This window comes from Cavia porcellus, unplaced genomic scaffold (genome assembly GCF_034190915.1).
Source record: "Cavia porcellus strain 051 isolate PalLab524CR breed Dunkin Hartley unplaced genomic scaffold, mCavPor4.1 scaffold_9, whole genome shotgun sequence".
Classification (NCBI taxonomy): Eukaryota; Metazoa; Chordata; class Mammalia; order Rodentia; family Caviidae; genus Cavia; species Cavia porcellus.
In genome coordinates, this window is record NW_026947492.1 from 64,553,064 (window position 1) to 64,571,078 (window position 18,015).

Below are 18,015 nucleotides of genomic sequence, written 5' to 3' on the forward strand. Positions count from 1 at the left end.
TAATGCTGTAAATGTGATGTCCCTTTTGGAGACTGTTGGATTTGGTGACTTATCTACTTGTTAGCTATGCAAATTTGTCAAGAAATTTAACTTTTATGACTGAATTACTTCATTGGTTAAGCAATCAAAATGGTTTTACTTTTAAAGGACTAAATGGAATACAGTGAATGGAGCACAAAGAATCCCGTGAATATAACCCACTTTAGTCAGTGTTTGGAAGCACAGGTTTTAGGTATTAATATTGTCCTTACCTTAGTGGTTACAAATTTATTCTGCTCCATTCACCTTTTCAGTGCATTTGCCAGGGGAGCAAATCCTGGGTACAGTGTTTCCAGTGTGTATACCTGCAGCATGTGACCAGACATCACAGAAGTGCTGAGGAATAACAGGAAGGCCGCTTGCCTGCTCAGGCACGTGCACTTTTCTTCTTATTTAGAATCAAAATATTTCGGGAGAAATATTTGACACAATGAGTTGTTATGATTCACAAAATATTCTCTTAGTAATGGAAAAGAATTTCATGAAGAAATAAGATGTTAGTTGGAAGGCAGAAAGGAAGACATTCTGCCTAAGGAATTGAGAGTAGTATATGACACATGTTACTCAAAATGGCTACGGCAAGGTTGTCATAGAGAGTATACAGACAGAGGAAAAATGAAGTCATATGAACACACTATGACCAAGCAAAGTTTTAACACCAGTGCTTTCACTATAAAACATTTGAAGAGCTATTAGTCTTGTGATGAGATGGGCAGGTTCCAGGGGTGCCACTGTGGACTTTGAAGCCAAGTATCCCATGTTTAATACTATTCCTGTCCTATCTGCAGGGAGCATGGGGACAAATGTTGGATAGTCCTTGTTGGTTTCTTTAGAAGCACCAATGTTTCTTCCCCCCAAAATATGCATAGCCCTCTTGTTTTCACCATGAGTAGATCTGGGTGTCTTTGGTTTTGCAGTTTCCCAGCTGCTAGAAAGTCTACGTGGCCCTGCATCGTGATTAGGCTTTGTAGGATAGCACCCAGGCAAAAAATGGAAACAGAACTTTTGTGACAATGAGGGGAAATGGTGTTGGAGGAAGGGTACTGGGATGGAGAAATAGAATTACAATCCATCATGTACAAGTAAAAATTTCCTTTGTGAATGTGATTGTGTACACCTACAATGCAATAAACTTAATTAAGTAAAAGAAATTTTCACTGAAGATTTCCTTTAGGCCCTATGAGAAGGCTTTGTTAATTTGATGTGTCAATTGGATTGTGCAAATCCCATTTAGTAACTTAATTTCAAAGCAGGAACCACTGAATTAAAGATATGACTTTCATTTATGTGTGTGTGTTGGTGTATATGAGGATTTTATCTATGCAAGGTCTTGTGAATCTGAAATCTCAAAGCAGAAATACAAGTACTGACATTACTGGGGAAAACATTACATCCTGACTTGCTGCTATTATTATTTAGTTGAAGTTGTCAAAACATATGGGGATTAGCTACTCTTTCCATTGTAGACACAATAGAAGCAAATAAACATCCTCAAATACAGCACACAAACGGCAGTAGCATTAAGTGTTGTTCAAGTGTCTTTATTATTGAAATTGTCAACTCAGTTTTGGATTTCTCTGCATTAAAGGAAAATACTCCATACTTTTTTTTAGAGATAAATAGTCATAAAATTAAATCTTTCACACATCAGATCATTTTATGAATCAATAGTGTGGTCACATGAAGATACTTTGTGTGTTTAGGAAGAACTATGATGTGATTAGGAAATACCAGACTGTGAAAACTGAATGGTAAGATGGAATTTACAAGAAATTTATTCTCTCATCACAAGGAGATCTAGGTGATAGTTTATAAAATCACATATTGGATTATTTGCATGTCAGTCAAAGTGTTTGACAGTGAAGTATCTTTCTGATATTTTCTAAAATAGATAAAATGATCAAACTCATGTTTAAGAAAGACCAAGTTTGCTATTCAATAAAATTACTTTTCTTTCAGCAGAAATTAAAATATGTGGGTACTGTTTTTATGTTTCAATCTATATTACTTAATGAGTTCCTTAGTAAATGTATCTTAATTCTCCTTTTTGCCCTATCTTTTGCCGTATGTAAATTAACACTGATCCTGTGGGAATGATGATTCCCTTGTCAATGCAGACCTGGTGATGAGGTGAAGTATGAGGTACAGATTTGGTGACAGAGGAAAGCAGTCAACTGTGAGTAGACAGTTATTTCATACCAATCTACATTCCTTTCATTTCAAGTTAGTAAAGCTAGGGTATGTTTATTGAAAGTTACTGTTGAGAGCCAAATGTGCCAGGACATCAAATCAATCAAGGTAAATACCTTGGAGAACTTCCCCCAGGTCCCCACAGAATCTCTCAGTGCTGCGCTGTTGATGCAGTCTCTCCAGCAGGTGGCTGGTCTCCATTCCTCACTCACATCCTCCGCGACTGCTAAGTTCCTGTTGTTAGTAAGATTCCAGCTTGGCACTCCTGCAGTGCATTTACTGTTGGGTACCTACACTGATGTGTCTTTAATCCTAAGGTCTGCTCAGCCGTCTTACCAAGATGTAAGAAAGTCTCCAGATAAGTTTTCTTATAAAAAAGCAATCAAAAACTTTCATTTGTAAATTTTACACATAAAGTAAGCACACATTTATGTATTTTGGATGTAGATTTATCTTAACTTATAAGAGTTTTGTGATACTATTAGTATACAATAAAACTTGCTCTTTCAATTTCTATGCATTTCCATGTTTTTATGTATATCCATAGTTCAGTACAACTATCAACCATTTTTATATCTCATCAACTTGCAAAACAAATCCCATATCCTTCAGTGTTCATTCTCTCTTCACCCCTCCTCTATTTTCTGAGAGCTATTATTTCTTTTTCTTGATGAAATATGCTAACACATCACATAAATGGAATAAAGCAGTATATCTTATCATATTTTGTAACTGATGTCATTCACTTAGCATGTGTTCAGGTTTCATTTATGTTATAACATGTATGAATATAACATACATGCATAAATACTTCACCCTCTTATAATCAAATTACATTTTATTTCTAGAGAGCAAGTTACCTACATTCAGTTGTTGGTAAATTAGTCTGTATAAGTTTATAAGGGGAGTATGTATCTCCCTAACTCTTGAGAACATACACAAGAGTGAAATCTGAATTATCTGGTATTTTAAAATATTGAGAAACTACCCGTTTGTTTTACCACCTTGGTTAACAATTTACTGTGCCATCGACAATGTAAGGTGCTCAGATTTCTCCATATGTTTTGGAAGAATTGGTATCATGTGTCTTTTTTATTTCAACCTTGTGAAGTGGTATCCCATTTTGATCTGACACGCATTTACCTAATGATCTAATCAGAATGACAATAATCCCCTGTCCATTGTAAAGTAGTAACCATTGTTTATAAATTCTTGATCAGACATACTTAGAGACAATTTCAGTTAATCTCAGGTTGCCATATCACTTTTTTGATAGGATCTTTCAAATAAAATTTTATAAGTTATATTAAGTCCAATTTGCATATATTTATATTTGATATCACATCTAAATACCCACTGACTAATTCAATGCCACAAGGTTTTTTTCCCTCTTGTGTGCGTTACTGTTTTCTCTGTTACATCTCTGTCTATGATGTATTTTGAGCTAAGTTTTGTTTGAAGTAGTGACTAATGTCTTTTTTGGAATGTGGATATCTAGGTTTTTCCAGACAATTAAAAAACATAATAATAATAATTCCTGAAAGATAATACTCTTTGGTACTAGAAATGAAATTATGGTAGCTGTGTATCCTTATTTGATCCTGTATTTATCCACACATGTACCAAATTTATAATGTCATTATTCCCCAAAAAATATACTCTAGTAAATAGAAACTGGGAAGCAGGCAGAGTTGGGGAGAACTGATCAAAACCTTTACATTTCTGTTGGGGATGCTTATGAACATACATATATTTTCATTAATCTTTATGTTTTACCTATGTTGGCCCTGTTACTGCTTCTATCTACATATTTCAAAATATTTTGTTTTACCCACAAGAATAATGGTGGGAGCATAGCCACAATATGAAGATTTACACCCTTAGAGCGACTAGAACACAATTGCTTACATCATTACAGAAAGCTCTTCTGAGACCCATGTCCTGATTGACTCTTAATCCTGCAATGTCTGTCTGTGATCCCTCTGTCATGGAAATCTCTACCTTCTAACTGATTGGGATCCCTGGAATGGAGCACGCACAATTTTGTCTCCATCCTCATTTGTCTCACCTACTTAGTCACCATCCAGGGGAACTGTGCCATCTTCCTTCTCGTAAAAATGAAGAGCTCCCTTCATAAATCTGCTTATCACATCCTTTCCCTACTGGCATTTTCTAACCTTGTACTGTCCATCTCTTTGCTTTTAACCATGCTGTGAATACTCTTATTCAATGCCACAGAAATTCCTTCATATGATTGCTTTGCCCGGGATTTTTCATTCATAGATCCTCAATCACAGATTTATCAATACTTTTCACTGTGTCTTTTAATCATTTTATTTTTTTGTGATCCACAATGAATTGAAATATACATCTGTCCTTATCAGCAACAGTCTTTAAGCCTGGCATTGTGTTTGCTGAACTGTGTATATAATTGTTCTTCCATTTCCCTTTATTCTGAAGAGGCTAAAATTCTGTAAGAAAGGGTTTTATCTCACTCTTTATTCCTGTACAAGCATGTCATGAAGCTGGCCTGCTCTAAAATGGTCAATATCATCAATGGATTTTTCATGGCTCCGTTGTCTACATTATACTTGGTGTGTATTTCAGCATCTTATACGCTGATCCTGAAAACTGTTCTGGAATCATCTCACACAATGGTCACCTCAAGGTCCTAGTATTTGCATCTCTCATCTGTGTCTGTTGTACTCATCTTCTGTGTGCCTACTGATACCTTGGCTGCTCTTCACTGCTTTGACAAAAACATCCGTCCAGTCATCAGAGTTGTAATCACTGATACCTTTCTTCTAGCTCCCCCTTAATGAATCTCATTGTGTACTCTGGGAAGAATCAGCACATTAGAAATCTCATCCTGGAAAAATTAAGTGACAAACAGCTTTGATAATAAATTCCAGTTTTTAAGAAATCCCAGCTTCCGTGAAAGTCCAGATAACATCATAATTTCAAGACATACGTAGGGATTCAAGAGCATCAGTGAAATAATAAATAGAGACTAAACTCAGAGACACACATATACTTAATTATACCATGAAATTATCCATGTGCCACTGTTATGGCATAAGAAGAAAACTATTAAAACTTTGTTGCTTGTACCATGAATCAATAATTTAAGAGTTTAGCCTCAGGATTGTCAATGACCAATAAAGTACATAGAACACACTACTTGTATAATTCATATTTATTATAAGTCATATGACTTCAGCAGTTTTCAAAGATATGAATATAATGTGAAATATACATACATATACATACACATAAATATACATATACATACGTATACACATGTACAAATAGAGAACCAAGAAACATATGCACATTTCATGAAAATAATAGCTTGTGTAGGTATTTGAATATTATTTGTTAAGATATCATAAGAGTAATACAAATAACTTTTAGCCTCCATAATTACAAACTTGCATACATTTATTAGTATGGCAAATTGATGCTTGGTTAACCTTGGTCATAGAGACTACTGTACATGCTTTTTCAGTTTCTTCTGTAAAAGCCAGAAATATAGTTTTTTTGCCATACATGACATTCTCTGGGGTTCCACATATGAACTTATAGCATTTGTTGAAAAACTCTGTTTATCTCCTATCTCTATCTCTAGATAGATAGATAGATATAGATATATAGATATAAAGATATAGATATAGATGTGGATAGAGAGATAGAGATAGGGATAGAGATAGAGATAGAGACAGAGACAGAGACAGAGACAGAGACAGAGGTAGAGGTAGAGGTAGAGGTAGAGATAGAAATAGAGATAGAGATAGAAATAGAGATGATAGAGATCAGGGACCTTGCTAAGTCCCCAGTCTCCCAAATGAGTATATGCTGAATGCTTAAATGAATGAGACAAGGGGTATGATTTTTAGGCCTCCAGGAAGATGAAAACTCTCTGTAGAGCTTGAGACTCTGTGGACTAAGACAGGGAATGTCCTATATTCATTTAATATTCAAACAAGGAAGGGGTTAGAGAGGAAAATCCAGGAAACCTGAGCAGCCCTTTGGGAGGAAATCAAGGATCCCTCTAAACAACAGACTATACTAATTAAGGAAAACTGTCTTATGGAAAAGTTTCCAGATAAATCCCGCTATAGGTATGAAATGTCTGCACTATAATAACTTTCAAAAATTTTAAATGTTTCCTTTGTAATTTGATCATATCTCATATGATATTAGTGTTAGTTCTTTCTTAAGTACACAGAATAAATCCCAAATGAAGATCCCTTGAAGATTCCTTTAGGCATATTTCTCTTAATTCGAAATTAATTACTGCAAACAGGGCCTGACTGGTAAGTGCAAAGTCCTGAGTTCTATTGCCGGTATTAAAAATAAATCAATTAATTACAGAAATTGAATAAAAAAAATGTTCCAAGAAGAAAGCAATCATTTTACTGATCTTTTAAGGAATTTCTCCATTTCATCTAAATTAGTTGCTGGACTTAAAATGCCCTTTATTATATTCATTAAATCCATCCATTGTCTATGTTATGGTTATGTACTTTTAAAGTCTTAGATTTATTATATTTTTTATCCTTGCCTGTCCTTTTTTTTAAAGTCAATTATGTGCAATTAGGTGCAATTGGTGCAATTAGGTATCCATAATGACCATGTTCATCGCAGAGTATGTAAACCTGTACATGATATAGCTTGATTCCTCTCTTTTACCTTTTTCCCATTCCCATTCCTCTTTTCAAGCCCTTTCCCCACCCATTCACAAAGCTTGGTTTGCATTTTATCCTTCTTACCTCCTTTTTTCTTACCTTTCCTTCCTTTCCTTATGTCTCTTACTTTTGAATGATTTCAAGCTATCATTCCCTATTTCCCTTCTGCTTTTGAACAGTTTCTTCCTCTTTCACACTAGCTATTGTACATTTATGTTCTTACTTAAATTTTCAGTTTCTAACACGAGTCTGCATTCCCACCAACAATGAAGAAAGTTTTCTTTTTCCCCACAGCCCTGTCAGCATTTGTTATTAGTTGTTTTCTTGATAGTAGCTACATGGAATCTCAGTATTCCTTTAATTTGGACTTCTCAAATGGTCAGTGATGCTGAAAATTTTTTCATGTATTTATTTGCCATTTTTAATTCTTCTTTTGAGAAATATCTGTTTATCACAGGTGCCCATTTTTGGATTGGGTCTTTGGATAGTCTGATCTTTTAATGCTCTTTATATGTTTTAGATATTAGTCCTTTGCCTAAAGAATGCCTGGCATAATTTTTTTTTCTACTCTATGAGTTGCATTTTTACTCTGTTGATGATTCCTTCTGCTATGCAAATTGTTTTTAATAAGACAAAATCCCAGTTGTTGATTCTTTGTGATAGTTCTGTATCATTCGTCATTTTTTCCAAAAGTCTTTGCCTACATCTATTTGTTCCAGAGATATACTTATTCTGTCTTCCTGAAGACTTAGTGTTTCTGTTTTGTTGTTTAAATTGTTGATCAATTTTGATCTTAGTTTAGTGTAAGGTGATAGACACAGGTCTAATTTTATTCTTCAGCCTATAGAAAGTCAGTTTTTCCAGCACAATCTATTAAAGAGGTCATCGTTCATCCAGGGAATATGTTTGGGCCTTTTGTGAAGGGCCAAGTGGCAGTGTGTGATTGGAACTGATTCTGTATCTTGTAGTCTGTTTCACTGATTCTTGGGTCTGTTTTTATTTTTGTTTGTTTGTTAGTTTGTTGGGTTCTTGACAGGATTACTGTTTTTATCTGAGCAGACTTATATATGGTTTTTAAATCAGGTTTTGTGATGTTCCTTGCCTGCCTTTGTTGACCAGAGTTTCTTTTGTTATTCTAGGAGACTTTTGGTTCCAAATTAGTTTGAAGAATGTTTTCTCTAGTTCTGTGAGGTATAATAGTTGTATTTTGATTGGAATTATATTCAATCTATACAGCAACTTGACGAGTAGGGCCATGTTCATTAAGTTGATTTTACTTATCCAAAAACACGTGATATCTTTCCATTATCTGATATTGTCTTCAACCTCTATTTTAGTCCTTTTATTCTTTGTTAAATTTATTTACTTCCTTTATTTCCTTTGTTAGATTGATTTCTAATTATTTCATTTTTTAATAATATTTTGAAGAGTGTTATTTCCTTAATATTTCTCTCAGTGAGTTTGTTCTTTGTACACAGAAATGCTGTATATTTTTAAGTGTTGACGTTTTATCCAGCTACTCTACTAAATCTAGTTATTAAATCCAGAAGTTTTTTGGTAGAGTTTTTGTGATGTTTTATGGAGAGTATCTTGTCATCTACAAATAGTATTTAGTTTCTTCTTTTCCTAACATTATTTTTTTTCATATCTAATTACTCTGGCTGATGTTTCCAGAACTATTTTAAATAGGTGTGATGATAATGGATATCTTTGTCTTTTTTTTCTGATTTTAGAGTGAAAGCATTCTGTTTTTGCCAACTTAGTGTGATGTTGGTGTGTCACAGATGGCTTTTATCAGATTGAGGTACAGACCATCTATTCCAATTTTCTATAGGGTTTTTATTATGCATGGTGTTTGGACTTTCTCAAATGTTTCCTCTGCATTTATTGAGAAAGTCATATGATTTTGTTTTGCTCTATTTATATGTGAATTACACTTATTGATTTGCAAATGTTGAACCATTCCTGCATCTCTAGGATGAATATAGTTGGTCATGGTGTATAATCTTATTGATCATTTGCTGCATTCTGTTTACCAAAATCTTATGAGGATATTTTTACCTGTGTTCATGAAAGAACTGGTCTGTATTTCTCTTCTTTCATTGGATCCTAATCTTACTTTGGTATCAAGGTAACACTTGCTCTCAGGAATGATTTTGGAAATACTGCTTCCCTTTCTATTTCATTGAAGTGTTTAAGGAGCAATGGCATTAGATCCTATACAAATATCTTATAGAACTCAACTGTGTGTTGACTGGGACCTGAGCTTTTCTTTACTGATAGGTTTACAAAACTGACAGTGATAACTCTTGACATGGTGTCTTTCACCACGTAGATAAGATCTACAGTGCAACAAAAAAAACTCAACCTAGGTCAGGAGCTTGTATGCAATAAGTTTCCCACTAGTAGAGTATTTTTATGGTACAGGGGACAAAACAGAGAAAGAGACACAGAGAGAAAGAAAGTGACAGAGAGAAAGTGATGGAGACATAGAGAGAGATGAGAAATTAGTCAAAAAATACTGGAGGATGATCATGTAAGCTTTTGGAAACTGAAGAAGAGGATTGGAGAGAAAAAATGAAGGAGAAAGTAAAAGATTATTGAAGTGAATCAGAAAGGTTAGGGACAATAGCTTCACTTACATGAAGATAACCTAAGATCAAGAGAGATAGCTGGGGAGAGAAAGAAAAAGGGCAAGTAGAATAAAAGAATAATATATGTATAAATCTTAGAAAGAAAGAAAAAAATAATGAACTCTACCACCAACACAACCACCACCACCACCAACAACAAAAACCCAAAGAGACAGTAAAATGAAAACAATGCACAGGAAGAAAAAAAATTCCTTTGGTGTCGACTTTTGTGTGCTAGGGTCCAAATCAGTAGCCCAACAGTTCTGCAATAGGATTAGTGCAGGATTAGAAATGAGGCTGATCTTGGATTCTGAATATAGAGGCAGTGGAAAGTCTTTAGACAACAACCTTCTTGGGGGCCCACTCTCTACTTCTTACACTGTGTCTGCATTGCTCTCTTGGTTGCTATGGTAACATTAAACAGAAAAGCCAAGACTGCTCCCAGTCCAGTGTACAGCTGGCCCCTCACAGAGCTTGTACAGCCTGTGCCCCATTTCGCACTCCTCACACTCTTTGCCCTTGTTGTCCCATGCTGATGGTCATATGTCTGTCCCATGCTGGGTGTTGCAAGTCTGCCAATTGGAGGGTGTACTGACATCCTGGTCCAGGAGTGATGGTCTTTCTGGTCACTAGTCATAGAGCTGAGAGGTCCTTGTCCCTGCGGCCATGGAGTAGTTCAAGTACTTCTCTTGTGCTGGTGATAGAGCAGGACGGACTGTTGGTTCAGTGTGCAATTCTATATGCAATGGCTGGTCTGTAACTTTGCTGTCACTAGAGATTCCTGTTAACAGTTATATTGCTCAACAGAGAAAGGAAAAAAAAATAAAGAAGAAAGAAAAGAAAAGAGAATAAAATTTCTTCTGCCCATCAGGAAGGAGCAGTCACTCATCCTTTTGTGTACCAAGGAAATTTGATGCCAAGCTGCATGCATTAGTGTTCTCTGTTTGCAAGATATTAAAACATGTGAAGTGCTTTATATGATAGGTCTATCCATTTGGAAGTATCTTTCTGTGAATGGCAATTTCTACTCTAATCCTGAACCCACTAGATGCTCAACCAATGCAGACTTGTGGGCTGGGTTAGCTTTTAAAAGGTCCTGTGCCTACATTTTGTTTGATCTAAAAGACCCTTTTTTCAGATTACTTTTGGCATGAACATGTATGTCCATCTTTTCCTACCAAATACCTGTGTTTAGTAGACTTCCTATTAGAAACTCTGATGTGAATCTTTGTTTACTCCGCCATACTGAATCTCCTAAGAGCTCTTTATGCACTTCTCAATCCTAACATCCTGTAAGCCAGGCAATCCTAGTGATCCTTCCAACAGGGCTCTATGAACATTGGCTTCAAGGACTTCAGAGCCTTAAATCTGATTCAAAGTATAACATTATGAGATATTAAACAAGAGCCAAAGTCCCAGTACTGTAAGAATTATTTCCAGTAATGTCCCATTGCAATGTGAAGAAATTCCTATTCACCACATGTAAATAGCTATACTGTTATGTATTCAAAAACATCAATCTGCTTTCCAAATTTTGCATGAATTACACAGCTAGAAAAGATGAATGTCTCATTTTTTATTTACAAAACACAATTCACTAAGTTTCATAGCTTAGATTTTATTTATGATAAAAGAGAGTTTCCTTACATTTAGAAAATAGAACATTAATCATCACTGACCCCCAATTAAGAGGCATAATCATTCTTTATGAGTTCATTTGTTCCTTCTACACATAAAAAGCAAAGTGCCTTGCTTGGTCTGTGTTTTTTCATCAGTGAAATTGTTGCCTTCGAAACATCCAATGAGTCTATTTTAAAAGGACATATGGATTACTCCTTTGATGCACCACAAAAATAAGTGAACTATGTTTGATAGGATCATTATCCAGCCTATCATAAACCATACAAAAGGTTCCTGATGAATTTCTGTGAATTTTTGTATAATTACTTAACTAACAACATTGTAGCAATATAAATATAAACTTTCTTAACCGTGCTTCCTGTCCATATTATCATGTTGAATAAACCAAATTATTCTCTTACATTTCTCCCTGCAATGTGAAAACAGAAATGAAAGCAGAGCCTTTGAGATTTTTCAGGAACTTTTTCTTCCTTAAACAAAATTATATCTTTCTTATCATCACCAAAACACATCCTACTTTATGTGCATACCTTTCATACAGAACTGTTATCTCATTATATTTATTAATTTTATTTCTGTGCATTTGATAATTTCAACCATCACTAAGTTATCTTTACAGACATAAATGGGAAACGGTTCATACCATCATAAAAAATACTTATCATCTCTAGTAATTTACTTATTAACTATTTTGGAGCAAATGTATTACTAAAGCACCATCAATTTAAGTTCAAAAAATGTAATGTATGCAAGAGACAGTTTTATTGTTCTACTTGTTGTAATGAAGTAACTTGATTCAAACAATTTATTTTTTCTCTCCCTCCACACTTATATTTGTTCTTAAGCTGAATTAATAATTTTATAATAGATAAAATATTATCTTATGCAACAAGAAAATCAAGTAGAATAAGTAGCAATTCACTGCCCATATTATACTCAGTGATGATAACTATGGAAATTTAGCAGTTTTTCTTATTAAATAAGCACTATGAAATTAGCCTTATTAACCAAATAATTACATAAAGCATTTAAGTTAATTGCTATATTTTGGAAACTTTGGAGATATCTAAATGCAAAATGCACTCAATGTTTCAGACCAGTTTGAACAGCATTTCTTTAAGTGATTTAATTTGAAAATAACATCCAGCGGTTGAAAAATATCCCATCCACATAGCATACATATATACATGCATCAAAATATAAAGAGGAATAACACATTTATAGCTTTTAATTAAACATTTTCAGCCCCGACTTAATAAAGCACAGTCATAAAACTGATTGATGGGCAATCTTTATTCCATGTTATACTATTTTCTAAGTCATATTTATGACGAAAATGGGAAACATTGAGGAAACTAAATGATAAAATGATCATTCTTTGAAACCAATATTTAATGAAAAGAATCTTATTTTTTTGTATGGGTATGTAATTATATGGAGGTTGGGACCACATTTTAGGTGAATGTCTGAGCAGACATCAAGCATCCGAGTCTCCTACAAACTCCTGATGAGTGAATGGGTGCTGCTCTCACAGGTATTTTAGTGAGCTAGATTGGGTCCCCTGAAGTGAGGATGGGAAATCTGGCTGGCTGCAGAAAAGACAGACCAGTTGGGTTTGAAGAGAGGCAGAGAGGAAGTGTTTAAGGAAACAGAAGGAATAACAGCATATAAAGGTAGTGGAGGAGGGAGGAGCAGAGACAGTAGGAATGGATAATTTCCTAGAGCATTCATGGCAATACCAACATTCCCAAAGTGGTCACTGAATTGTCAGGTTATCCTGCCAAGAGTGTCAGTAAGAAGACAGCAGGCGAATTTGGTGGAGCACATGTTCAACAAAATTTCAAGAGGAGAACGATGGTGCACTGAGAAGGATCTATGGGGAGAAACCACTGAATAAAGAAATCAGAACATCCCCACAAAGACCTAGAGAAAAAAAAAAAAAACTTTCAGTACAGGAGTCATAGAATAAATACCCCACAAAACAAGGAGCCAGGTAGAAAGACTTCCAGTCCAGCAAGTGCACGTTTCAGAAAAGGAATCCTAGGCTCCTAAGTCTTCCTTTTCATGTATAGGAGTCTAGTGCAATTACTAGAGTATAGTCAAAATCTATAGAAAATATGCCATTCTAACCATGATTAAACAGACTGTAATCCAGACAGTGCTTCTGGTGTCAACTCACCTATGGAATCCCAATCAGTTAGAGAAGAGCAAAGTTAAAGGCTTTAAATGGTGACCATGTGCTCTGCTGCATCCAGTGACTGGTATAATTCTGACTTACAGAACCATAACTGGTAAAAGAATGATTACTTCTGACATTTGTTAAAGGACATTAAGGAAGACTATTCATGAGATGCATAGAATAGGAACAGAAGGCAACTTCACTGATGCTTTCTCTTTTTTTAAATTTTATTTAAAAGGAAAAAGAGAAAAAACAAAACAAAACAAAGCAGTATAAGGGTACAAGTAATACAGAACTACAACAAAACAAAACAAAAAACAGTAAGAAATCGCCAGTTAATAGATTACAATTATCATCTTAGAGCTAGTTGCTCAAGTCACAGTATCAAAGCATATAAAGTGGACTTTCAAACAGTGAGACTGCAAACAGTTGTGTTCAATGATCCAACCAAAAACATCAATATGATCATCTATTTAAGACCCATAAACACACTTGCAGTTGTATCCTTTAGAGCACTTTTTTTCCTCTCTTTTTTACAACAAAATTTACATATTTTGCTTCAACTACAAATAAATGAGAAAGAATGAGCAACAATTTGTAGACAGTGAGGAGATTTCATAGAATGATTTGTGGGCAGAAAATTACTAAGAGGATCTTGATGGGTAAAAAGAATTTTGGCTCAATGGACCTAGTGAGATTGCTGCAGAGGGTTGTTTAAAATGATCAAGTATCACTTGAGAAATGCCAGAGATGAGGAATTCTTTGAAGTATTTAGTGCAATAAAATACAGAAAATTGTGAGTTTCTTTGTAAAAACACTTAACAAGTTTCTGACTAAAATTACACAACGTAGAGATTAATACAGAAGTCTAAAAGCTGAAGTTTCCGTGAGAGGAGAAGTCAAAGCAGACTGAGTAGTGTTTGGTTAATATTGTCTGTAGGAAGAACTCACAAAGAATCCTAAAAGACAAGAATCTAGCTGCATGGCATTGCTTGAAATATGGTATTTCAACTTCAGAAAGGAAACGTTGAAGTAAATGAAATAATTAAATGAAATAACATTTATGATTCTAAACTTTTCATTATATATATTTTTGAGTGGTTTCATATGTAAGGGTTCCATGTCCATATTTATTTCTTTTTCTGAGACGTCTGAATAAATGGGCAAAATTATGTGTTAAAGAGAAATGTTAAGTGTGGAGGCAGTTTGCAGTCTGATAATCATCCAGGTGTCACATAAATGTATAATATCAACTTTCAAATTAAAAAAGTGAGTATTCCTCTAAGCTCGGAGAAAACTTTTCACATTTTGAGTAATGCTCATGTATTAGAAGAAAGTATTTTCAGTGTTTATGTTGGGCCCTAATCCTATATCAAAAGGCTCATGGATCTGATTCTTTAATTAACATTTTAACAGCTTACCTTGTGAAGGAATTCAGAGACAGCATGGTTCCTATGGCTTTATTGTGTTTTTTCTGGTGTCCTTTACCTGCTGTGCTTTGCATGACTTAGCTTCTTGTCAACTTTGCTTCAGACACAGTCTCTCTAAGAGCAGATTTCTTATCTGCTGACTCTTCATACAAAATACAATGGGGTTCATGAGTGGAGGCACCAGCAGGAAAATATCAGCCATGAGGATCCTAAGTAACACAGAACTGTGTTTGGCAAACCGGTAGATGATTGTAAGGGAGAACACAGGCACATAGAAGATAAGCACAGCACAGATGTGGAAGACACAGGTGTTGAGGACCTTGAGCCTTTCCTTCTGTGATGCTATGTTCAACACTGCTTTCAGGATCAGCACATAGGACAAGAAAATCAAGGTTATGTCCACGATACCTGTGAGAGCCACAAATAAGCCATAGACGACACTGACTTTGTTGCTAGAGCAGGCCTGCTTCATGACATCCTGATGGAGGCAGTAAGAATGAGAGAGGCGGTTCTTCTTACAGTATCTCAGACGCTTCAGAGTGAAAGGGAAAGGTAAAATCAACAGAACATTCTTGAGAGAAAAAGCAACTCCAATTTGAGTGACTCTGGCCATGGTAAGGATGGAGGTATATTTCAGAGGGTTATAAATGGCAACAAATTGATCAAAGGACATGATAAGAAGTGCTGATGACTCCATAGCTGGGAATTCATGAATGAAAAACTCTTGGGCAAAAGCATTAGGGGAAACCTCCGAAGCACTGAATAAGAAAATCCTAAGCATGGTAGGCAGAGAAGAGAGGGACAGTCCCAAATCTGAGAGAGCCAGCATGGAGAGGAAGTAATACATGGGCTCATGCAGAGAAGGCTCAGTTTTTATGAAAAAGAGGATGGTGCAGTTCCCCAGAATAGCCACAATGTACATGAGACATATGGGGTTGAGATCAAAATGTTGGCAAACTCCATCCCTGGGATCCCAATGAAATAGAAAGTAGAGATCTCAGTTTCAGAGGTGTTGGGAATGGACATTGGCAGGGTGTAAGGAAATAAGATGAATGGTTCATGTGAGGAGCCTTTTCCTAGTACAAATTAACAGATTCAAATGCTTGGCTTTATCCTCTTAATTATAATGTGGGCTTGTCAAAAAGTGATATGGATCCAATTCTTGCAAATATTCTGAAGGGAGAGAAATAGATGGATAAATAATTTTAAAATCAAATAAAAGCAGAAACAGTAAATACAACAAATTCATGCTGAACTTTAATTTTGTGTAGATACAAATAATAATGTACACAGAATTTTCATAAGTGCTATATAAATATATATATATATATAAATGCCTATTATTTAAGTTAAAAATGGAGACTTCTTTTTATGTAAATATGATAATTTATATCCTCATAGGAATTTGCTCAAACTTTCAGTAAGTTTACAGAAAATTAAGGGAAAGTGACATATAGTAACACGGTTTCAGGTGCTGTTAATAGGGAGTTAGTTATTACAGCCAGTATCCTTGAATTCCAGATTGGTTCTGACATGTGAAACAAGAGGACTATTTAATGGAAAACTGAAGATATGCAGCATTGTAACAGGACAGTGACAAAGTTTGTTGCTTGCTTTCCTCATGTGGTGGAACAGAGTTATTAGAAGTTCTGTGCCTCCAGGAAAGAGTACCCATAATGTATATAAAGTCAAAATTTATTGAGGTGAGTGAACTATTTGTGAATGTACTCATTTTGCTTGAATTTGTTTTTCCACTTGGCTTATCTAGTGAAACTCACCAAGCCAGGCTTCACATCCTCTGCTTCCCTATGGCTGACTTCCTGCTCTCCCAAGGGTAACTCCTGCAGACACATGGTGATGCTGTTCTTCTTTTGATATCCTCCCAAATATTGTATAATAATCTCTGCCCAACTTCAGACTTTCTCCAAATAGTGACACTACTTTGGCATATAACAACCACTCTCATAGTTTTAATAAACTTTTAAGATTCAGACTGTCAATCTTCCCATACCAGGTAGAATTAATAACTACTAGTTTGTATCAGGTCTCTTAATAGAATGAAAGATTACTTATTTACTAAAACAAAGGTCAAGAAATTTAGGGTCACAGAATTTTCAACTGGTGTATTATTAGTCTTCAACATGTATCTTTTATCTATTAAAGTACAAAAAAAGAAAAAAATTATTAGAAAATTTCATGTGTCTTAGAAAAAGAAAACTTTTATTTTTGCAAGTGTCACTTTTATAGAATGTAGAGGAAAACTGAGATACTTTACTGAAGATTTTCTAATATTGAGTCTTTAATTCAGAAGAAACTATTCGACTAAATTCCCTGGTTTGCAAGAATGCTAAAACACTGAGTTTCAGAAACAAGTATAGAATAGACTTTAATAATAGGATTAGCACAAATTTTAGTTTTCATATTGAAGGTAAACATCAGATTGTTTATCATCCTCTTTATGTTAATAATACAGTGTTGTCTAACATTTCAGGAAGGCTGTTTCAGGTCTTGATTAAATGCTGATGTGAAAAGAAGAATTAATGAGTAAAATCAGGATATTTTATACAATTTCTCTAATGCTCTTGGTAGATGACATTCACAATAGGAACATCAATTAAGTTTTTCAGGTACTTACCAAGTCTGCCACTGAGTCTACAGTTAAAGGTCAAAAAAAAAAAAAAATGATTTGAGGATAAGAGCAGCACTCGGAAACCAGTTTTCAAGCAGATAGTAGATTCTAGTCATTCTGTGCATTCATGGTGCCTTTTTAGTAGAAAGTGTATCTCTAGGGAACAAACTCTTCTATTCAAGTGAGTCCCTAAGTGAAAGTCATTCACATAGAGCTTAGCTAATTTCCCTTATTCATAATAATTACACTTCACTGCTTCCTTTAACAGAACTGGTTTCTCTTTCCCTGAACTTTCATATTCTTCTAGAGAAATGGCCACGCTTTATTCCCCAATGTTATTATGTTTGTGATATAATAGACATTAGATTAATATTTTGATCTTGCTAACACATGTAATTTTCACCTTATAAACTGAGAGTTTTTTTTAAATTTAATGTTCATAGATCTTTAAATATGTTTTTTGGAGGCCAGTATGCACACGTGATTTACCCATTTTTAAATGCCGTTAGTCTGTGATGGTACTTTTCATATTAAGTAAGCTAGAATTAAATTGTAACGTGAGAAATTTTCCCTTAGTTTCCCTTTT

The 18,015-nt window shown here is 34.8% G+C and overlaps 1 protein-coding gene across 1 annotated transcript; it reads right to left on the reverse strand.

Annotated features, from left to right (window-relative positions):
* Positions 1–14,888: 14,888 nt before the first annotated feature.
* Positions 14,889–15,826, reverse strand: LOC100713344 (olfactory receptor 51A4-like). Its single transcript, XM_013147607.1, is given in 2 exon segments — positions 14,889–15,736; positions 15,739–15,826. Coding segments are annotated over 2 exon segments (936 nt in total).
* Between the last annotated feature and the right edge of the window lie 2,189 nt (positions 15,827–18,015).